Raw genomic sequence first — 23,583 nt, forward strand, 5'->3', positions numbered from 1 at the left:
TTTTCCTCATTCAAAATGCTAATTTTCTATTATTCATTTTTGCCATTTATCAAAATGCAACAATTTGGAAGAGAAACCTCGCAGATCAACAAGCTTTTCTCAGTAGTTTTCTGCCAATTGTTCAGAAACCCGCCCCAGGACCACTATCATTAGGAATGAAGTTGAAAGGATAAGTTCATTGTAGCAAGAAATGTAGGGTGGGAGGTTTCACAGACACCCTGTTGCCTTAATAGTCTGATTCCCTTATTTAGCTCGGTGGACACGAGTGCCTTCCAGAGCATATATGTAAAGAAATAAACACCCTGCTTGAGGAAACAGAAGCCGAAAATAATCAAACATGTTGGTAATCTGATGTTTTGCTGCTAGACTATAGAAAAACAGTAAGTACTGAATTAAATTACTGGGGCTGCATGGTAATGAAGCTTTTTGAGAAGCTCTGGGTTTTTTCGAATGACAAATGTTTTAAATCCATGACAGATTCAAGAACTTTTTTTGCACGACATCAGTTAGGTTGCCTAGCACCAATATTCTGTAAATTAGGGGAGCAGGTTATTTGGGAAGTAAGGAAGTAAATGGCAAAGAAATTCAATTCGTTATCTCTAAATAGGCTACTGAAAATTTTTTTCCATAGGGGTGGGAGTGATGTGCAGTGAATGATTGTAATGGTTAAGTTTTAAAATCACATATTCAGGGAAGGGTAATTAAGACTCCCTTGGGAAAACAGAAGTGGGACAAATTGTGGGGATTCTTATAATGTTACTGATGCCATTTTATGCTGGTCAGTGTAATTCCACAAGGGACTTGACATATTTGTGAATTTCTGAATGACCCTAAACATAATTTGCATCCTGAAAAACATATTCTTAGTGATGTGTTTTTCATTATTAATTCAAATAAATGACCAGAGGGCTTGAATTTGCCTGTGTTCTTCAACAGTCGGGCAAGTCCAGTTTACCATCTGTGCTAGCCAAAGCTACACTCTTAATAAAGATCCAGTTGTACTTTCCCTTTAAAAAAGCCCCAGAAAAGGACAATTTGCCCTGCTGCCTTCAACAAAGCTACCTTAAAAAAAATTTTTTCCCCCTTGTACTTCTAATTAAAAAAAAAAATCAAGAGGGAAGGGTGGGTTATTTGTCAATGAAACAATAGGCTAAATGGCAGATTAAACGTGAAATTCAGTACTAGATGTTTGAAAGTTTTAGAGAGCACGGGGTTATTCACACACCCTCACACAGGAACACGCACGCACACGCACGCGAGGGCCACACAAAACTGAGAATCAGAAGATACTGATCAAAGAAAAAAAAAAAAAGAAGGCAACCTAGGCATTGAAAAGAACAACCCACAGGCTTCTTGAACATTTGTGGCTTGGAATTTCATTCAGCGGAGATGGGCAGAGTGTCCACACTCCAAACTGCAGACCTGAGGGTGCTGCCTGCCTGTTTTCAATGCCTATTGGCTGGGTGATTGGGCCCCAGACATTCTAGGCTCGGTACTTTCATAAAGGCACGCATGCAGAGAAGGGAGAGGACCCGCCGGTGAGCTTTATGCACGTATGAGGCATTCTCAGTGGATGTGGGCCATGCTAGAAGATGTACACAGGAAGATTATTTGATTCTAATTCATGCCACTTGATATAATGTGATAAAACATTTGACATGAGAGATAAGTTCCATTTTAATCCGAGAGAGGACGGGTGGGAATTAAAAAGTAAGAAGGGTTTTCTCGAAGAAAGGTGATGCAGAGGAAAGAGCGATATTGAGCACAGAGAGGGGATGATTAGAAAAGAAAAAAAAAAAAAAAAAAAAGACAGGAGCCTTTTCAACACACGAGGAAAGCAAATGAGCTGGAAGACAAAGCAGAGAAAAGTCAGGAGCTGCAAGACTCTTTAGCAGTGCCAACAATGAGCTCGCTTAGCCATGGAACAAACACACACACACACACACACACACACAAACTCGATGCAAATTGCTGAACACAATCACAGAAAAAATATAGAAACATGGATTCCATAGTAGACCAAAACATGAATGTTTGAGCTGGCACTAAAAATATGGAAACCTGGACCGGAGGAGCTCACGCTTCACGAGACAGAAGTAGGCTGTACAATTAGAGCCACACGGAGACAAGTACGTCGGCTTCCATGCACTCTGGCCGGGTCTACACTGGCAAATTCGGTGGAAACTTGAAACAAAATATCTGGCTAAATTAGGCAGCCCCATCTGCTTTGGCCTGAAAGAGGCAGGAGATTTGAGACGGAAGCAGATTCCTTTTTTTTTTTTTCTTTTTGCCTCAGTGGTTTGCTTTGGAAGTGCAGATGCAGTCACAGTGGAAGTAAGTTTGCTTGATAACTATTAACCCTCAGAAATCTGTTTTCTGAAGTTCAATCCGGGTCTGGCAGCCTGATGTACCTGATCTTTGTACACCTGCTTCTTCTCCCAAATTTTCAAGTGGGTGGAGGGGGAGTGGAGAAGGGGCACCTGGGTTTAGAACGGCAAATGACCAAGTAACTAACATGTTTGCCAAAACCCAGGGCTAGCTAAAGACTTCTAGTCTTCCAGAAACAGAAGCATCTTTGAAGCGATAATGATACATTTACTGCACAGCTGCACGCCACAGCTGCTGGCAGGGAGGTACCACCCTCAGCCTCCTGGAAGGCAGGGAACATCTCCCTACAGCAGGGCCAGATTGCAAGGAGGGGCACCATGACCGAGGAAGGTCTTTGCCAGTGAGAGGAAGCTGCCGCCTCACAAGCTTCGTGCAGGCATGTGCCTGCTTGCGCAAGCCTGTGCCATCCTACGTATCACACAGATTGGGACTGAGACACGGCCACGCCAGGGTGGGTTGGGAACAGACACACGACAGATAAGAGCCTAAGGCAGACGGGGAGGAAAAGATTTTGTTTGCATCAGGACCAATCCATTTTCTCAAAATGTGACTTATCCTCCTGTCTCTTATTTTGTCACATTTTGGAGGGTCTCCTCCTTGGCTTTCAAGGAGGAGAAGGCACTTACTTACATCAAATAACCTTTCTATATACATCTCCTCATTGACCTTATCACGAAGGACATCCTGAGAGTGACGGACGAAAGTCACGTAGGCATCGGCCACGTCCATCCCGGGTTTCTGCAAAGAAACAGGAGAACATGAAAATGGACTTCTCAGACAGTGACCCTTTCTCGATGACCCATGCATTTTACTCTCCCCACCTCACCCTGCTGTGCACCCCCAGAGGTTTTGCTGGAGTTTGAGGCTATCCACCGGGGCTGGAAGCTATCCATAGTATACAGTATCGCTATCCACAGCCTGCTCTGATATTCCAGGAACTGAAACTGATATTCAAACCTCCTGCTCTTTCCAGAAATCCAACCTGGCAAGAAGGGAGTTGGGATTACAGGGCTGTATAGTTTATTATTTTTTTTCTACCATTAATTTTTTTTTTCTGGCAAAGATACTCTGATGGATAAATCTTCACCAGATAACCCAGAGACAGTCTCTGGTTTTTCTTTGGATTGAAACCTCCATTGAAAAATACTCAAACATACTGCCTTCCACTGTCTGTCCTTAATATAATATTAGAAAAGTGACAGCCTTCCCCGATCCCCTCTTTAAAAGATTGAGGAAGTGCCAAGTCAAGAAACTGTATTTAAATCTCTATCCCCTCCTACCCAAGTCATATTTTTGAGGGGTAGTTTTAACCTGAGTATGTGGTAAGTATTTCCTTATCAGTTTACTCAGAGGAGACATTCAACCAGTGGTCTTTGCTTCCCTTAGAGTCCAAGGTACAGCCTTAGAGTCCAATGATTCAAAAAAGATGGAGAGGGGGAAGGATTTAATTTTAAATAAATTAGATTTTCTGGAAAGGTAAGCAGGTGGTTCATCCAGTAGTTACAAAACGATTTATTGTAAGGAAAAAAAAGAAACTAAGCATGCACACTGCTTGAGATGTTGCAATCAAAGTTATCTCTGAAGAAACCTATTAAAACACTGTAATATGGGTCATTAGGAGAGCTGCCACAAACCCCTTAAATTTCCACAGTGGGTATGTATGTTTGCTAATAACTAAAAAGATTAGTTTTCATTACTGTGGTTTACCTTAGTTCACAAAGTATCATTTCTCTACAAGATGTGACTGTCAGGCACTGCAAATTGAAGTTAGTTAACACTTCTGTGTAATTTCCAGGGTGAAAATGAGGAAGGTTTGGAAACAGTAGGGCTGTATTTTTTTTTTTTTTTTTTTCCTGATACAAAGCAAACAATTATCAAGCAAAGGGCCAATGCTTGGCCCCTGGGATGCTAGTAACATTTCTTAACACCTGCTGAAACAATGACAAGGTATTAATTTGAAAAACAATGAGGACAACTCAAAGCCACAGTAGTCAACTGTTACACTTTCAAGCAATTTTCAGCAAATGGATTGAGCAGGTTGTGTGATGGTCCTATAATTGTTGCAGTTTTATGATACGAAACAACAGAGGTTCTCCAATGAGATGCAAGTGATAGCTATCAGTTCTAAACTGGCACCTCTCTCCTCCTCTCCCTTCGGCAGCCAGACATCACAGGGCGTTCTCAGTGGGGATGGGGACCCCTACCTGGGGCACTTGAGAAACATTATTATTGTTTCCATTTCTTCCCTGGTGATGCTTGTGGCAGATATAACCCTTTCCTGGACACATGCAGCCATCTTAGAGCTAAGATTCAAAGCCAAATTCAGCAGACCTATTTGTAACCACAACAGTGATCTGCAATAATGGTTATTTTCACCACTCCTTCTCTTTTCACTAAATTACTGTCCTCAAAGGGACATTTCATTTACGTTTTAAAAACCTTGAAAAAAAAAATCAGTGCAGTTCAGCTCACCCAGGTAGTTAAACTCCATGAGTCTCTATCTTTTGACTCTTTTATTTTTCTTCATAGCACTCACCAATATCTGACACTGTATTATATATTTATTTGTTTGTTGTCTTCTCCCACTAGCACATAAGCTCCATGAATATAGGGACTTTATTTGCTCTATTTTCTATTGTGTCCTCAGCATATAAATGAGGACTGGCACATAGTAGGTGCTCAGTAAATACTTGCAGAATGAACAAAGTCATGAATGAATAAGCCCCTGTCCCACCTCCTTTTTTAGACTCCTCAGTCACACTACATGGATTTCTATTGGATCCCCCACACACTGGAGCTTGTGAAAATCATTTCAATTTCTCTGGGCCTTGGTTATACCATCTGTAAAATGGGATTAATAATAGTTCCCCTACTTACCTTCAAGGACTGTTGTGATCATCAGCTAAAATAATGGAAGTTAAAATGCCTCAAAGGTCATAAATTGCTATACAAACATGAGCCACTATGATTCTTTCCCCCCAAGAAAGAATGTCACTTGGGTAAGTGACAAGATTTATCACTTCATGACCTTACCTACCTTTGGAACCTACTTTGGAACCAAGAAGAAAAAAGGGGCTTCAGAGAAACCAACGTCAAAATAAAAATGACAAAGTCTCTGCATGGAAATGTGTTTTCTCAGAGTCCTCTGGTTCCCCACTCACAACCGTCTTCCATTTTAACCAGCTTTACGTCCAGTTCTAACAAGTCTGTTTTCCATCCTCTGGGGGACCAGGAAGGGGGATGAGGGGACTTATTTGAAACAGGTGTGTTGATTAAAGCTATCACTTTTCGAGATACCCTGAGCTTGAGGGAGAAGACTGCCAAACTGGAGCACCAGACATGTATATTCAGCATCCCCTGAGGTTTGGGGCTATGAAGGGCAGAGAGGCCCCTATACCTTGAGAGGTCCTCAGGGGAGCGGGGCCACTGGGGAAAGACACAGTCACAATGGTGATCCTTGATCATAGGGAAAATGTTCAAGTACTGTCAGTTCCCTATTGAAAAAGGCAGGGAAGGCTGTGCAATGCATTCTAAGCAGGTTTTCAACCAAAATGGTTAAAATTAAAACTGTCCACCGACCAACAAGCTAACTTGTAGTTGTAGATGGAAAATATTCTTTGACTAAACAACTGATGCTATTAGGTAAATGAAGCTTTATACCACATGGCTATCTAGTCACCATGGGAAAGACTTTAGGTGACGGTGTTTAATATCTCACAATTACATTGTTTATTTTAAGTGCGGCTTGGACAGACTGATGGCATAGGACGTAGATGTTAGAAAATAATTAAACAAACAACGACTATATAAATGTCTGTATAGTTAACTCCATCCATGTGTGGAAGACATAGTTTGGGAAGAAGCCACTTGGTGGCTTGGAAGAAACAGGACATTTTAATTGTAGCTTGCTCCTCCCAGGATATTGCTGAGCTTGAGGAAAACAAATTCAAATTTTCGGCATCCTAAGCAAGGCCTAATTAGGAACGCAAATCTGCTCCGAACTGAAGGGCCGAATACTCCATCTAAGACAAAGAGATATGCTTTGGGGATTATGCAATGTTTTGAATGACCTGGTAACAGCGCTTCTCTCTCTTAGTGTAGATAATTAAGAGACAAACCTCTAAGGTAACTAAATACTAGTCCCCACAAGGAACTAAACCAATAAACCGTGTGCCAAAAACCTCACAGGGCAACAGAGGTCAACTCACAGTCTTCAGAGCTAGAAGAAACTTGAAAGATGATTTTATCCAATGGTTCTTAAACCTGGCTGCAAATGAGAAGGATATGGGAAGCTTTAAAGAAAAAACCTGATGCCTAAAAAACAAGAACCAAACAAACAAACAAAACTGATGTCTAGACCCCATACCCAGAGATTCTGCTTTAAGTTGGCAAGCAACCTCAGGCTATTACTCGTAAAACCTCCCCAGATGTTTCCAATATACAACACCAAGGTCGAGAATCACTGGTTCCCAAACTTGCACCATCTATCAGAATCAGGTGGAGAGCTATTCTAGAAAGAGATTTCCAGGCTTCACCCCAGAACGACTGAATCAGAATCTCTGGAGGCAAGGGGCTGGGAATCTCTATTAAAAAAACCCCACAAAAACAAACCAAAAAACCCTTGCCAAGTATCACCTCTGCACATTCTGGTTTGGGGACCACTGATTTAATAGGTGATAGTCGCTGGTGAAGCTGGTCAACTGACTCTTCAAAACAAAAACAATGAAACAAAACAGCAAACCTTGATCTGTAGCGCTTGCCAGTTTCCGTGGTGTAAATACTCCCTCCATGGCTGAGTCTGAGCTACCAAAGTGCCCTCACTGAAGGCAGAGTTGGAAAGAAACGCACACAATTGACTTTTGGGAGCCAGTGCTAGCAGGCTCTATATATCAGACTGCGAGCACGTGAATCTTCACGCTCCCATTTACTCGACAGGTGACCTTGACAGCCACTTAACCTCCCTGCACCTCAGTTTCCTCAGCTGTGACACAGGAAGATCATATTACTCCCTTCATAGGGTTGTTTTGAGACGTAAATGATGACTATTTACTCTATGTGAACAATGTACAGATAGTACCTGTGTATTTTGTACTATTATTTTCTAGAAAATTGTTTATTTGTTAAAACTTATTATAATATTGTCTGTTACAAAAATACTTTAACAAACTTAATTTTAAAGTTTAGCTTTGTCCCAAGCTGTACTAAGTGGTGAAATCATGGTGAAAGAGCACATTTGATGTGCCGATCGTATTTTTTCTAATACTCACTAAAATAATTTCTCAGTTATCCAAATAGAGATGTTTCTCTGTGCACTAAAGGAAATCATCTTGCAAATGAGGTGGTGTTTAAGAGCATGGTTTAAGTCTCAGCTCTGCTCCTTACCACCTGTGGGATCCTGAGCAAGTCAACCTCTCTGTGCCACAGTATCCTCAACTTAAAGTGGGATTGTTGTGAAGATTAAATGTAAAGTGCTTTGAACAGCGCCTGGCACACAGTGGCTGCTTTGTAAGGCTTGGTTGCAGTTTCTGTTTCTATGGTACTGTATATCATCGGTGGGAAATGTACCCCATTTTGGGACATGCTGCATCATTTTCTTCTGCCTCCCTGGAGGGACGAAACTTGGCTCATTGATTTTTGTTCCCTTTCACGTTGACGTAGAGTCCATTTTTTCCTCATCTTTACAATAAATCTGAGCCTGGCTGGCAGGAAGTAGGTTGAACCAATTAACACTGCCAATACTTGACTTTTTGACCTACCCCAAATAATTTGACCTCCTCAATAATTTCAGCCAGATCATTTTTTTTCCCCAAGTATTTGGCTTTTGCCTACCTGTCGCCTGTTTATATCTCACTGGTGAGATCTCCCCTCTGCTTTGAGGTATAACAGAAAACAGACTTCAGCTACCAGATCTTCGGGTTGAGGACTAGAATTTCCATTTCTATTACTGTTGAAGCCCAGTGCAGGCCAGGGTGGATGTCAGCAAATTCACCCCCCCTCCGACCCCGTGCAATAGAGCAAAGCACTCGCTCGCCCCTCCCTCAACCCAAGGGCCTTGCTCCTGCTGCTGAAATATCTAGTGAGTGCCAGGTACAGTGCTGAGCATCCCATATATGGGCCATTGCATCTGCACAGCAAGTCTGTGATGTGGGTATTATTATCTTTATTTTAAGGATGGAGAACCAGCTCAGAGAATTTGAGTAGTTTGCTCCCTGTGAACTGAAAGTTTCTACTTTGGGGCTTGGGAAAATAAATTACTTAACTTCTCTCCTTGCTCCAGGTATGTGACCTTTTTCTCTTCTCTATTATAAGGACTATCTACGTGAAGGAGTCGGAGGTCCCCCAATGAGAAGTATTATATAAATTCAAAGCATAATTATTGATTGTACATTCTTTCATTAAACAAACAAAATATATGCTAATGCTAAACTCACTCCAATTTTCCATTTTGCCATCCTTTGAGAAATAAGCCAATAAACCATTACACACTTAGCTTCCTGGGGAAATGAATTTAAATGTTAATATAAATCCTTTTAGAAAAAAAACAAATTTTAACAAATAAGTATTTGAACAAGGAGGGTACTTAATCACGTTCAGAATGAAAAACCCTCAGTACAAGACCGTTGGTGGCTGTTGAGATAAGCTCTCTAAATTTAATATTTTATAATAGACTCACCCCTCTTTTGTTAGAAATGGAGAAACAGAATCATTTTCTTTTCTCCTTCATTGGAATATATTTAAATCTCTCCAATTCTATTTTGCTAACAGGCAGGGCAAAGTCTGTCTATAAATGTATCCTGATTTATCACAGGTAATCCCACACTCTGGCATTCATGTGTAGAACTTAACCTCAATTTAAATGTAAATTCTGGGCAACTTTGAGTGCTTTATCTGTGAACTTGGAGAGTGCTCTTCATTAACGAGGTCTGCACTAATTATAAGCAGTTTTGTAAGGTTCCCTTAAAACAATTGCAGAATTGACCCCAAAATGAACAAATTCCGAATTTATTTGTTTTTAAAAAAATACTGGCACCCTTGTGCAAATTTCTAGCTAAGGCCCTGCTCCCAAGGTGTGCACGCAGGAGGTGAAGGGAGCTGGATGATAACAGAATGAAATATACCAGAGAAACCAATGAAAATGGAAATGAAAGTGAACTGGGTTTACCCTCAAAATAGGATCGCTTTTTCCTGTTGAAGGAAACTACAGTTTCCTACCCTCTTCTCATCTCAAAACAATTTTACTGTGAAATATTCCTGGCTTCCTTTCTTCTGGTGATTCTAGTCAGGACTATACAGTTTAGTGGCAACTAATGACAAGGGCACCATCGAAATTCTCACGAAAGCCAAAACACCCCACAAAAACATTTTTCAAATACTCACAGGTACATCCACATATTTGGAAGCTGCCTTCACCTAAGGAGGAAAGAAGAGGATGGAAGTGAGGGTGGTGTTTATGTTTAATTGTTCACAGCTCAATGCTGTATCACCATCAGAGTTAAAACAATATGCTGGCAGACGGAGCTGACCAGGAAACACAGAAAGGTACTAAAAAAATAAAATCTGTTTGCTAATTTTTTTACCCTGTAAGCCAGACCCACTGCTTTGGAGAGAAAGAGAGAGAGGGGGAGAGGAGAAAGAGGGAGGGAGGGAGAAGGAAAGAGAAAAAGACAGCAAAATTTTTACAGAGATTCTGTAGCTGGTATGGGAGATCTGCATTTTCCTCTCTCCCTTTAAAAGGGAGAAAAATGACTGTAGCTAAACCCAGACCGTTGAGTGGAGGGCTCACCAGTCTAGAAAAGCAGTTAAGTCCACTGTCACTTCTTGTACCTTGGGGTCTTTGTATAATCTGGCTACAGGTTTGTCCTAATTGAATCTTTGAGTTCTCAAAGATTTCCAGTAACTCTCTTCAAGAGAAGGGGATGTAGCGGGTGGGCACCCTTAACCCAGAGGGAGATGGGTGTCTGTGGGCGGGGGTTGGGAGGGTACCAGAGCCTTTCAAAACTGTCCCAAGGCTGTTGTTATGCCTCTTGGTTTTAAATACTAAAACCCCAGAAGGGAAGTGCAGAAAGAGGGTATGACATTTATTTTCAGTTCTGGTGGAGGGAGTGTGGTGGAGTACGTACAGTGTTTGAGAGCATGGAATTTGGAGTCAGATCTGGGTTCAAATCCAAGCTCTACGACTTACAAGCTGTGTGACCTTGGGCAAGTGACTTCATCTCTCTGAGGCTCAGTTACCTCATCTGCAAAATGCAGATACCATTAGGTAACTGTTGCAGCGGGTCGATACAAGGGTGAATACACACAGAGTCCTGGGACACAGCAAGCACAGAATAAATGGGGGCTGAGAGGATGGATTCACAAGCAGATCTGGCGGGGCTCTGGGTCCTGTGAGAAGTCAATGAACAGCTGGGTTTGAGGAATAAAACCTGAGGAGGATGTCTGATATTCTATGCGTTTCATTTTGACTCGGGTCACACACGTTCCACTTAGCACAGGTAAGACCAAGGGGCTACATTTAGGATCAGAGGAGCGTTTTCAGTTTTGTTGGCAAGTACCAAGACTGCGATGCACACCAAGCACTTAGGATGTCTTTTCACATCTCAGGTGGGCTGCCTCTTGCCACCTGGCTGAGACCAATATTGGGAGTCATTACCTCTACCCCCATGTCTCCCACAAAAGTATCCAGGGGAGTGTTTTTCCCTGTTGCTATTTTCTTAAAGCCACTTTTCAAAATGTCAAATCTCAAGAAAGAAGTCAGTGAGCCAATGGATGGGGTGGAAAGAGTCCAGGATTTAGAGTCAAAAGTTCTGTAAGTGATAGAACTAGTTGACCTTGGGATCATCACTTCGAGTCTCTTTGCCTGGGTTTCTCGATTTCTGGAACAAGGTGATACCACTGTGTACTTTGTAGGGCTGAGAGCCTGATCAAGTGACAAAATGTATGGGAAAGTGTTTCATAAACTTTAAAGGGCGGAACACACATCAGTTAGTTAATTATTGAGAGGGCAATGCATTCTATCTCCTGGAATCATCGCCAGCACCCAAGATGATTCCTAGAGTCTCCTGTTACAGATTCTCTCAGAACCCTACATTTTTTCCCTTTGCAGCACTGATTGCAATCGCCATTCAGTAATTTTGGTGCCATGTCTGTCTCCCACAGAATGTCATGTCTTGCCCCTAGCTGTCTCCCCAGTGACTCACTTGTTACCCGGCTTAGAAAGGGCACTCAGGAAAATTTGTAGAAGGAAGGAGAAAAAGCGAGTGACCAGTGCTGGCTTCAGGATGATTGAGGAATAAACAGACCAGATCGAGAAGCCACTGCCTGAGTTAGTCTGAAGGCCAACAGGGTTGCATATAAAGCTGGATGCTTGCAAAGCTTGGTAAGTGAAGGAAACCACTCCGGGCCATTAAGGGGGGTATGAGGAAAGCTTTCCAGAATTTGCCTAAATAACATTTTACTAAATGATTCTCAACCCGAAATCTTTCCTCTTTATTCCTGTTCTAGAATTTAGTTTGAGCAAGAAGGTGGCTTTCCTTTCAAATCTCCTCTATGTACATTAATATATAACATTTGTATGATGTTTTTCACTTTGCAAAGCACTTTCACGTACTGTTTCTTCTCTAAGCCATCCTGCAAAAGGGTGGCTATTAATTGTTTATCTATTCACTATTGAGAACACTAAAACCCACAGAATTTACGAATTTATTTCATCATGATCTGAGCCAGAAGACAGAGAAGGCTGGACTCACATGAGGGTCTCCTGAGCCCCACTTTTTCCTTTTGAACTCCTGATCTTTTCACCAGTGGTAGAAAGTATGAGGAATTTAAGCAACAGTGGTCAGGGCAGGTGCTGACAAAACAATTCTTCTCAGCTACAAATTGCCTCCTTCCCTCTGTAGACTTAGTGCTTGGCAGTTGGTAGGAGTTTTGCTACAGCTGAAATGATCAACCTTTAAACACACCCACTCTTACCACCAACATGCAGTTTCAACCCAGAAAATGACACCAGCCAAAGTCTATTCCTTTCAAAGCAGTTTGGGAAGATAAGGCAAGCTCTATGTCATGACGAAAACCATCCCCTCTCCTACATGCACTAGCCTTCAGTTTGTTGGTCTTTTTTTAAATCTGGTAACTGCTGACTTGCACTTAGCCTTATTGGTCTTTCTCCCATCCCACAATAACAGGAAAAAACAGCTCAGAGTAAACTGTGGTCCTATTAGGATTGTATCATTTTTTGGTTCTGGCCATTGAACTTGAAGAAAGATGTTGAGGATACAGGGCAGTCTGGAAGTGTCTTCTACAAGAAAAGTAAAGGAGAAGGCATCTTGCCTGGAAAAGGAAGGGCTAACAGCAAATGAAATGAAAACTTTCACGTAGTTAATCAAGGACCTTCAATGTTGAAGGGTTGAACTTGGTCACGGTGGTTCTAGAGCATAGAATCAGGATGAATGAGTAACATGATGGGGCCCCAGAAGAAGGTGCGAACAGCTATCTCAGTCCAGCCGGGCACTGGCTATCTCTGGTGATCAAGAACTCCTTGCTGGGGCTTCCCTGGTGGTGCAGTGGTTGAGAGTCCGCCTGTCAATGCAGGGGACACGGGTTCGAGTCCTGGTCCGGGAAGATCCCACATGCCGCGGAGCAACTGAGCCTGTGTGCCACAACTGCCGGGCCTGCACTCTGGAGCCCGTGAGCCACAACTGCTGAGCCTGCGTGCCACAACTGCTGAGGCCCGCGTGCCTGGAGCCCGTGCTCCACAACAAGGGAAGCCACCGCAATGAGAGGCCCGCGCACCGCAATGAAGAGTGGCCCCCGCTCGCCTCAACTAGAGAGGGCCCGCGCCCAGCAGCGAGGACCCAACACAGCCAAAAATAAATTAATTAATTTAAAAAGAAAAAAAAAAAAAGAACTCCTTGCTAGAGGAGCTCAAGCAGGAGGTATGTAGGATGCTGCTCCAATGTGAGACTTTCCCTATGCGAGAGGTGACCTCTAAGGCTGCTTCCTGTTCTCTGTTGCTCATCTCCTTAAGAGGTAGAAAGCTGTCATCAGTTCTGTTTTTGTTTTGTTTTTTTACAGTATACATGTTGGGATATAGCAGAGTGAATAAACTGACAGAACCAGGATCAGAACTCTGGTCCCTAGAACCCTCTCCTGCCTAATGTCAACAGTGCTACCTTTTTAAGCATCATGTTTCTTTGAAGTATCCAGAGGACTGACTATATTTTTGGCCAGCTATACTCTAAGTAGAGAGGAAGGACCAGATCCTCCCAACCCACTAGGGGTTTGGAATTACTGCCAATGGTCAGAAAGTCCAAGCGCACACCAGACACTGTGTCTAAATGAAATAGACAACAGACCTTGTAATCTACACAAGACTATTTCCCATTACATATACATGTTGTTTCGATGAATAAAATACAAATTTCTTAAAAAGCACAACCTATGTTATAAAATTTTGTCATTACGCATTTTTTCCCATCAAGGGTTGTCAAATGTGTGTGTGTTTGTGTGTAATTTTCATTTCTTTTTTAACTTTGAAAGAAATCTTCTTGGTGAAGTGGCTAAAAGGATGGGCTGAGGATGGGCAGGGTTAGAAGTCGGGCTTTGCCATTTTCTAGCTTGGTGACTTTGACCAAGTTAATTAACTTCTGAGCCTCCTCTGCAAATGGGACAATTCTAATGTTTCTCAAAGGAATATGGAGAGGACTGAATGAGGTAATCCATCCAAGGGTACAGAACAGAGCTGGGGGCATGGTAAAAGCTACTAAATGTGCCTCTTCTAACCGGCAATATTGGCTTACTGGTGTAGATAAAGCATCTGCTTCTTATCCTGGTGTCCATGGGGACAGTTTCACTGCTCACCTCTAGCCCACGGGCAATTTCTTGCCATGAAAAGGATGCTGGAATCTCCTCAGGTTAACAGTAGGTATCTGAGCTGATTTTCAGTCTGGCAAACTTCCTGCCAATTCCATGAACACCGTATGCACTGGACTTCTCTCCAGAACATTGAGGCAGAAGCAAAGACCTCTGCCCCCTTCCTCAGGCTGCCCAAGCCACGGCATGAGTGAGAGGGCAGTTCCCCAAGCCAGGGTGCTCTGTATATTCAATCACACATCCCTACTGCTCTCTGGTACAAAACCAAATGTCCCGGGGCATAGGAGAGAAGGCTGCGGGAGAGGCGCTTGCCCCAGACACCTGGTCTGGCATCCTTTTTCTGCAGGGACTCAATAGCCCTCACGGGAGAGACAAGAACTTTAACTTCAGCCAGACTTCACTTCCTGAGTCTCCCTGCTTTCTCACCATCCCCTCTGGTGGGACAAAGAATGTCCCTTCTCTAGCAGCATCCATGAACATCCCACCCCCACCCCTCGACCAGACAGAGCCAGTTCTGGGAAGGCAGGTTCGAAAAAGAGACACAAACTCCGAGAGTCTGATGGAGACCAAGGGTGAAGGTGGGAAGATCAGCTGTCAGTGAGCAACCTGTTCACATTTTCATAGGCCTGCAGCAAAGACCAAGTCTTAGGTCTGAGGCACTGCATTAGGGATTGTAGGTAAAGGCAGTTGCTCCTTGATTTCTAGTCCCTTCCTTGGATGATGTCTTAATGCACAATCTCTCTAAACACCCAGAATAAGTCATGTCCATCCGACAATTCATAACTGTAAGTTACATTTCTTGAGTGCTTCCGACTTGCCAGGAGATGAGTTAGGAAGATTGCGTATGTTATATTTAATCCTCACAATGACCTCTGGAAAAGGGTCCTATTAATAGTCCCATTTTACAGTTGACAAAACTGAGGCTAACAGAAAGGAAGCAATTTGGCTTAAAGCCACACAGCTAATAAGTTATAGCTTTGAACCTCCCATCCCTTAAGCTGCCTATTATTCAGTTAAAAAAAAAACCCTATCAAACCAGTCATATTTAAGTCTTGTTTCTTTGTGTGTGTAGACACAACCTAAAATGGCTTCTCCAGGAAAAATGTCTGAGAGATTTGAATAATTATCTGCACCGACTCAGTCAGGGCAGAAGGTCCAATACAGTTTCTCTGGCTTTGAATGTCCCAGCTAATTACCTCGACCCTCCACCTGACTTAGCGTGTGTAGACAGCCTTAATGGTTACTCTATTGAGCTCCTCCATTATTTTTCAGGTGCCCAAAGGTAATCTTTTCATTGAACACTCACCATTCCAGGATTTTCACAATGCTGATGACTAAGGGATTTTCTTCTGCCTGGTCCTAATAAGGGGACCTGAGTTAATCACTGTGTAGCTTTGATAGGGAGCACGGCGGGGGCTTAAACCACTTCTCTTGCTTCATTAGGGGAAAAAGCAACCCAGGTGCAGACCACGAGGACCTCAGGGTTTGTTACTATTAAATCAATGCACGGACAGGGAAAAAAAAGTGGATTAGGCCCTTTTTGCAAACAGAAATCTGGTGGGTAAGACGCAAAGATGGAAGAAAAAAGAAGTCTGAACAGATACCACTGCATTAGTGACTGCCTGAGCTCTCCTTTCTCCCTGTGGTCTCTTAAAAAAAAAAAAAAAAAGACAAAAACCAACCAAGCAAGCAATTTATTCTCTGCACAAGCTGATTCCACCCCTGCCTGTTTGACTTCACAAGAACTCGGAGCTGATTTCTCTGTCTTTGCCTACAAACTGCCGAGCACACCACTCTTTCACGGGGCCGGCAACATTTACTTCAGTGTCTGGCTTGTGAAATTTCTGCTGCAAGGATCATGACGCTATTTTGCTTCCTTCTCCACTTCCCTAACCCAGGTGATCTTAGAGATCTGGATTTTTTCTTTCTTTCTTTTTTTTTTTTTGAGAGTTGAGGCAGTTTGGTATGTCAACATGCTACTTAGTACCACTATCATCAGTAAAATGATTTTATTTTATTAGTTGAATTTTATCATCTATCACCAGCCTTATGTCTAGAATGTAGGCTCTATGAGGAATAAGAACTTCTTTTTCTCTCCTCACTATCTCCACTGCCTGGTATATAGTAGGGGCTCAATAAAAATGTGTTGACTACCATATGTAAAAGAGAGAATCAACAAGGACCTACTGCAGAGTACAGGGAACTCTACTCAACACTCTGTTATGGCCTATATGGGAAAGGAATCTGAAAAAGAATAGATACATGCATATGTATAACTAAATCACTTTGCTATACACCTGAAACTAACACAGCATTGTAAATCAACTATACTCCAATATAAAATTAAAAATTTTAAAAAAATGTGTTGACAGAATGAACTTCTGAGCATGGTACTCTTTACTCTGTACCCAGGATAAAGGTTTCTAGTGCTTTCTTGAAGCTGTTATTCAAGCTCTAACACTTTTAAAGAATCACTTAAGAAAAGCGCGACCAGGCACTATCAATTCAAAAGGAAATGGCTTTTGTTGCTTTTGTGAGATGAGCTTAAAGGGTCTCTTGTGTCCCTACAGTATGAGTACAGCACAGAGGTAAGAGCTCGAGGCCAGGAGTCAGATACCTGGGCTGGCATCTGGTTTGATCAGCCACCAGTTGTGGGCCAGGTAATTAACTTGTCTAAGCATCAGTTTCCTTCTTGGAAAATAGAGATAATGACAATATTTCCTCCTCATGGAGTGGTTGTACAGATTATTAATAGAAGAAAGAGATTTGTTAAGGGTTTAACACGTGCAGGACACTATTCTAAGCATTTGACTTGTATTAAATTCATTTAGTGCATGCAAAACATCAAATGAGTTACTGCATGTGAAAACCTTTGCACAGGGCCTGGCACATAGTACATGTTCAATAAATATTGCCTATTATTTTTACATTCTTTTCCTTTCACGTCCAAAGGGGCTGATTTATAGTTCAGGTTCCAGGGCACAGGTTGAGCTATGTTTCCTAGTGGGTGGGTTTGTTAAACCTTAAATATCTGCACACTGAGGTATGTGGTTCTGTTTCATGGTTAGAAAGCTTCATGATGTCTGTGACTAATCCTGCCGTAAGAGGCCTGGCCGTCTTACTTCCTCTCTTCTTTGCTGGCCCTGTACCAGGTTGTGGTCTGGACTCTCTCTCTATTCTATTTCTCCTTGGCTCCTCAGGCCTCAGCTCTTAACACAGAGATCCCTGGAGACCAGCAGGGCTCCACAGAGTTCTCTGCCTTGTAATATGGACCCAAAGCCCACCTCACAATGCGGTAGCTTGTTGCCAAAGATGCTTGCCATCAGTTATTTTGCTCCCTGTGTGGGCATGCCACTCCCATTGAGAAGTGGGGTCTATTATTCTTCCATCCCCCTTGAGACTGGGCTGGCCCGTGACTGCCGTGACTAAGAGAATATGATGGAGGTGACGCCATATCAGTCCTGAGCCTAATCTTGGCGAGGGCCAGCAGCTTTGCTTCTTCACCCTTGAAAGCCAGCTGCCACTAAGTGCAGCTGTGCCGAGACTGCCGTGCCATCAGAAGCCCAAGGCACGTGGAGAAGCTCAGCTGGATGCGACCCCATATGGGAGAGAAATAGGCACACGGAGACACATCAAGCTATCAGACATTCAGCCCCAGCCCAGCCAAGCAAGTGACCCCTGTCAGTGCAACATGGAACCAAAGAATCCCCTAGCCAAGCCCTTCCCAGATTTCTGACCCACAAAATCGTACACAGAATAAACAGATCGTTTTAAGCCACTAACTTTGCCACAGTGTGTTACGCAGCAATAGATAACCAAGATATTCAAGAAGGTGTCACTTGGTCTCCTACTTCCCTAATTTTATCCATTGCATGTATTTTCCTGGAGGATGCTGTGGGGAGGTGACTGATGGTCTAAGACAGGATTTGGGCATTCCTGGGTCTCCTGGCTATAAAAGGAGACCAGCTGATCTTCACCTGATTCTCAATGATATTTATTGAGCATGTATGTATGGGGCACTGAGCTAGACACCTCATGTATAAGTAACTCAATTAATCATTCCTGTAGAACATTAGAAGGCTCATTTCACCAGCCCCACTTCACAGAAGAGGACATTGAGGTTCAGAGAGGTTAAGCAACTCTCCAGAGGTAAACCAGTAAGTGGTGGCATTGGTGTCCAAGCCCAGGCCTGGTTATTAAGTGCAGAGTCCTTTCAGGACATCAAGTTGCTGATAATGTGAAAATCATGTGTCATTCTAAAGCTATTTCTTACCTAATAATCACCTGGGATCTGGGAGAAGGGGAGCCGACTTGTGGGACGTATAGGGACTTTGGGTCAGACAGAGCTTTGCTGGAATTATGCTCCATCACTTACTAGTTAAATGAACTTAGGAAAAAAAATTTTAACCTCCCACAGCTTCTATAATCTCATCTGCAAAATGAGGGTAACAACAATATCTTCTTTAGGAGGTTCGTGTGAGGCTGAACAGGTTGACATCATGTTAAGTGCTCAGTGCAATGCCTGGTACATAGTGAGAGCTCAAGAGGTATTACCTAATATTGTTACTAGTGTTTAAGTCACTTGTCGTTAGCTGCGAGTTGACTGTACCAAGTGTGTTCCCGTCTATAGTTTATAGACTAAAAAAGAGGGTTGGCAAACTCTGGCCTGTGGGTCAAATCTAGCCTGCTGCCTGTTTTTGTGTGGCTCACAAGCTAAGAATGGTTTTCACATTTTTAAATGAAGGAAAATCAAAAGAAGAATCATATTTCCTGACATGTGAACATTACAGGAAATTGACATTTCCGTGTCCATCAATAAAGTTTTATTGGAACACAGCCATGCCTATTCATTTACATCTTGTCGATAGCTGCTTTCACGCTACAAGGGAGGAGGCTGAGTCTCTGTGACAGAGACTATGTGGCTTGTAAAGTGAAAAATATTGACTATCTGCCTCTTTCCAGAAGAAATTTTCTGACCTCTGGACTAGAGGAGGAGCCATTGGGGTGGGGGATAGGGGAAGAATCATAAAATGTAAATTTCTCATCTTAATACGACCATTAACTAGTTGACTGACTACTTGTCTAACCTGTTGGCCTCCTGTCCTTACCTATTATAATAGGGCACAGAGCTAAATGTTTTCCCCTGATTCCTTCCAGACATACGACTCTTAGATGGTGTATGAGGCAGGTGCTAGGAAGGATGTGGAATAGGAAACACTTCCCACACCTTGAAAAGTTTATAAATACTCTAGCAGTAAAACAAAAGGCTATTAATATCTTAGTATTAATAAGAGCTCTGGAAATGAGGCTCCAGGAAAAATGACAGTATCAGGGAAAGGGAAAAAACAATAGAGATAGAGACCGTTCACACAGGTACCAGACAATGTAGCAGGCACCAGTGGGTAGACTTGGCGATGAAATATCAGGATTACAATAGGCAGCATGTGTTGCTTATTTACCCTGTGCCAGGCACTGTTTTCACTGTTTCTTATGAACCACCTCCTTTAATATTCCCAGTACCTTCGAGATGCAGCCTCATCATCTGTACCTCTCTGTGCTGTTGTGAGGATTAATGAAGATGATACACATACAGGGGCAGAATAAAGGACATGGCAAGTCCTCAGTACGTGCTAGCTGCTATTACTACTGTTGGAATTGCACTCCAAAGGAACAGCCTTTCTACTCTACTGGCAAAATCAGCTAATTTGCCCTGAGTGCCTACGTTTGCCCATATTTTTCCACAGCCTCCAGTTTTCATGCTCTCTTTTTTTTTGTGGCACAAATGGAATGGGCAGGGTTCTATCTAAATGCACATAGCCCCAATGATAAGCATCGCTCAGGCCAGTAACATGGGAGAAGCACGAGCACATCATTAATCAGCAGAATGGAAATACCTGAAAAAGGACGCGGTCATTTCTAATGGGGATTAGAGGCAGTGCAGGGAAATGGCTGAGAGCACAGACTCTGGGGTTGGATGGTGTAGGGCCAAATTCTAGATCCAACACTTACTAGACAATTTACTTCACTTTTCCATGCCTTACTTTCCTCATCTATAAAATGGTCATAATAGTACTCTTCATAGAGTTGCTGGGTTATTAAGTGAATTTCTAGAATAGTTCCTGGGGCATAGTAAGTAAGAACTATGCGTCAGCTATTAGTATCATTTCTGCTGGAAAATCAAGTTGCTTTAGGTAGTTAGGCTTGTATATTAAGCTTGGTCTGGCACTATCGGACAGCTACAAGTGACTATTTATATTTAAATAAATGAAAACAAAATGCGATTAAAAATCCAACTTTTTAGTTGAACTAGTCACATTTCAAGTACAGGTGGCTGGTGGCTACCGTATTAGACAGTTCAGATATAGAAAATTTCCATCACTAGAGAAAGTTCTATTGGACAGTGCTGGTCTAGACTCAAGACACATTCGTAAATATAGGTTATTACATTTTTCAGTGATAAGAATGAAGAGGTGTGTCATTCAGTTCCCATGTTAGAACAAGAGATCAGCTGGAAGAAGCAGCAGGGGAAGGAAAAGGACATGGGTGTCAAGAGCCTCGTCTTGTGGATGAAACAAGAACTAAAGGTGGATGGGTACTATGTAAAGTGACTGGTAATACTGATGCAACTGTAACAGGATGGGGGGTGGAAAGTGGAGAGGGCAAAGTGAGTATCTATTGTACTACAGCAGGGAGGTAAATCATCTCTATGATCGATAAACCAAGAAACTGCAGTATAAGAACAGTACTTAGAGCTAGGAAGATAAAAGCAAACTTGTTTGCAAGGGTCCCTTCTGGGGTAAGGGACTGAGGATGGAAAGGGATGGGACAGAGAACTGTTGCTTTTTAAAAAATAATTATTGTGTTTCTGTACTATTTCACATTTTAACCACGTATGTATATTTCTTTCATAAAAAGTTATTGCAAAAAGAACAAAACAAGTGATAGAATTTTCAGCATTCTAGCATTTGCGGGAAGAATGTATCTTTTCCAGGGTAACTTCTTCAAGGTTTTTGCTTGACAGAAATCATGATTCTGAGAAGCAAAATGTAGCAAACCACCTCCCCCTCCCCAATACATAATCTGGATGCTCTAAGTGCATCTTGGGAAGAGGAATAAATTTGTTAAGTGCCAACCAAGGGACTGATGGCTTGGGGGAGACAGAATGTGCCAGTGGGTGGATGTACTGGGACTGTGTGTGCGGGTGAGCAGTTGAGCAAACCTCGGTGGCTCTTGCTTGGGGCCAAGTAACAATTACAGTGAAAGCCCTTTCCAACAATTTCTGAGCACTGGAGAAAAACACAACCCTTGAAGTAGATCTGGAGTCACAGACAGTGTGACGGATTCCCAGAGCTCTGCCACCAGAGAGGTTGAAATGTTTTCGATGCTTGCTGAAGATCAAGGGTGTTTCCGGCCAACTGTGAAATGCTGTGCCCGTGTCAGCACCGTGTACATGCTGCATAGATGCACATTCACTGTGAGGCCATCTTCTCTTGCTTTCCTTTTTAAGAGGGCCAGATTTTATAAATACTGTTTTTACAGATGTAGGAACTGTGATACCAAAAATTTTTTATGGGTGGGTGATCAGATGGTCATTGCTCAGAAAGATAATCTCTGGCTTTCAAAATGTGATTCATATTTGAAAGAGTTAAGCATAAAAATGTTTTAAAATAAAATTTCTCTAAATTGCCTATAAATGGAACCAGGGTTAATATTTTTTTTCCCAGATAATAGAAAGAGAATATTGGATTCTAAGTGTGGACTCTCACTACTGTTCCTTCAGTGATTGACTATATGAACTTTGGAACAGCAATTGTTTAGTTTTCTCATAGACAACATAGAAATAATTAATACCTGATATATAGTCATATATAAAAATATGGATGCATTTACCAATGACTAAATGCCTGATTTACACTAACTTATTCAATTCTTTTAAGAACTTGTCTTCTCATTTTACAAATGAAGGAACTGTGTCTCAGAGAGGTTAAGTTTCTTCCCCCAGGGAACACAGCTAAGAAGGGGTAGAGCTAGCATTTGAACCCGAATGGATCTGACTTCAAAAGATTCACTACGGCATTATGCCTTCTCCTACCCTGCCCTACCTTTTTTACAAGATAATTTACCGAAGTCTGAAGATAAAATCCAGACAATAGCTTATGGATGTACTTTGAAAAGCAAAAAGAGTTACATTACGATTTTATTCACCGATTACCACAAGACCTCATACGTAATGACTGATGTAACCATCATTGATATTCTGAAATGACCTCTGAGGACCACTGTAGAGCTTCAGAGGGGCTGGGGAAAGGTGGGAGAGAGCCCAGGCTTTCCTGGAAAGCATCCTTAGGCAAGAACATGAGTTGCAGGGCTGCTGGTTGATTGCACGGCTTCTGTGCATGTTCATAAATATTGATTGTGATTAAACTATTATCATAGTAATGAGGGTAATAATACCTCCTCCAGCCCATCCCACCACACTACTCAAAGTCCCCACCTTTCATTAAACAAAGAGCTGCTGGCACTGCTGGGGAGTTGGGCAAGAGGCAGGGAAATGATCTCTATTAAGCAAAAGCGTTCTGTTCCACGCGCTGATTAGGAGCCGCAGCCTCATTAACAAGGAGAATTGTTCTCGTCTCCCGTTGCTCAGGGTACTGGGCTCCGAGACTGGGTCCAGGAAGTGTATGTTCTCATCTCTCTTCTCCCCCCCTGGGGCTTCCGAACAGATGCCTGATTGAAGTAGACCTGTTTTTCTTTCCACTCTCCCTCATTTCTCTCCCAACACTTCATTCCCAGAGAGGATTTCTGCAAGGCTCAAGGGCCCCTCCAAACCTACCCTTTTAATGCTGCTGAGATTTAACAATGGTTGCATGCTTATTATTTGGCTGGCACGAGGCTAAGTGATTTATTAGTAATTAACCCTCACAGAGGGGGGCATGATGATTATCACCATTTACAGATGAGGAAACTGAGGCTCAGAGAGGTTTAGTGACTTCCTGCAAGATAAAAGCTGGCAGCACTGTGAAGTTGGTACGTGAATGTGGGTCTGTTGGACTCTGGGGTGTGTACCCTCTGAAGGATGCTGGGCTGCTCTTCCATTGCCTATTTACACGGCATCCTCTCATTTTAGGAGAAACTCGGAAGGGCAAATTGGAAAGTTTTAATTTTGTAAAATCTCGAAGCAGGCATGAAGGCTTATTTTTATTTGATTATAAGTGGAGTGGGGGGCGGGTGCTTTGCCCACCTCTGGCATTTTTAGGTTTTGCTTTGCCTTATAAACGTCTCTCAACACTAAGAAGCCCAATCGAATGCAAGCTGGAAGAGACCAAG

The 23,583-nt window shown here is 42.5% G+C and overlaps 1 protein-coding gene across 16 annotated transcripts in view; it reads right to left on the minus strand.

Annotated features, from left to right (window-relative positions):
- CADPS (calcium dependent secretion activator) overlaps nt 1–23,583 on the minus strand; it is a 481,100-nt gene that overhangs the window by 35,322 nt on the left and 422,195 nt on the right. For all 16 annotated transcript variants that reach the window (XM_061195494.1, XM_061195496.1, XM_061195498.1 and 13 more), the window contains 2 exons: nt 9,766–9,798; nt 3,019–3,126 (listed from right to left, as the gene is read on the minus strand). In XM_061195494.1, the coding sequence (XP_061051477.1) occupies nt 3,019–3,126; nt 9,766–9,798 (141 nt within the window). The remainder of the gene's footprint in view (nt 1–3,018; nt 3,127–9,765; nt 9,799–23,583) is intronic.

The sequence above is a fragment of the Eubalaena glacialis genome, chromosome 7 (assembly GCF_028564815.1).
Source record: "Eubalaena glacialis isolate mEubGla1 chromosome 7, mEubGla1.1.hap2.+ XY, whole genome shotgun sequence".
In the NCBI taxonomy this organism is placed as follows: domain Eukaryota; kingdom Metazoa; phylum Chordata; class Mammalia; order Artiodactyla; family Balaenidae; genus Eubalaena; species Eubalaena glacialis.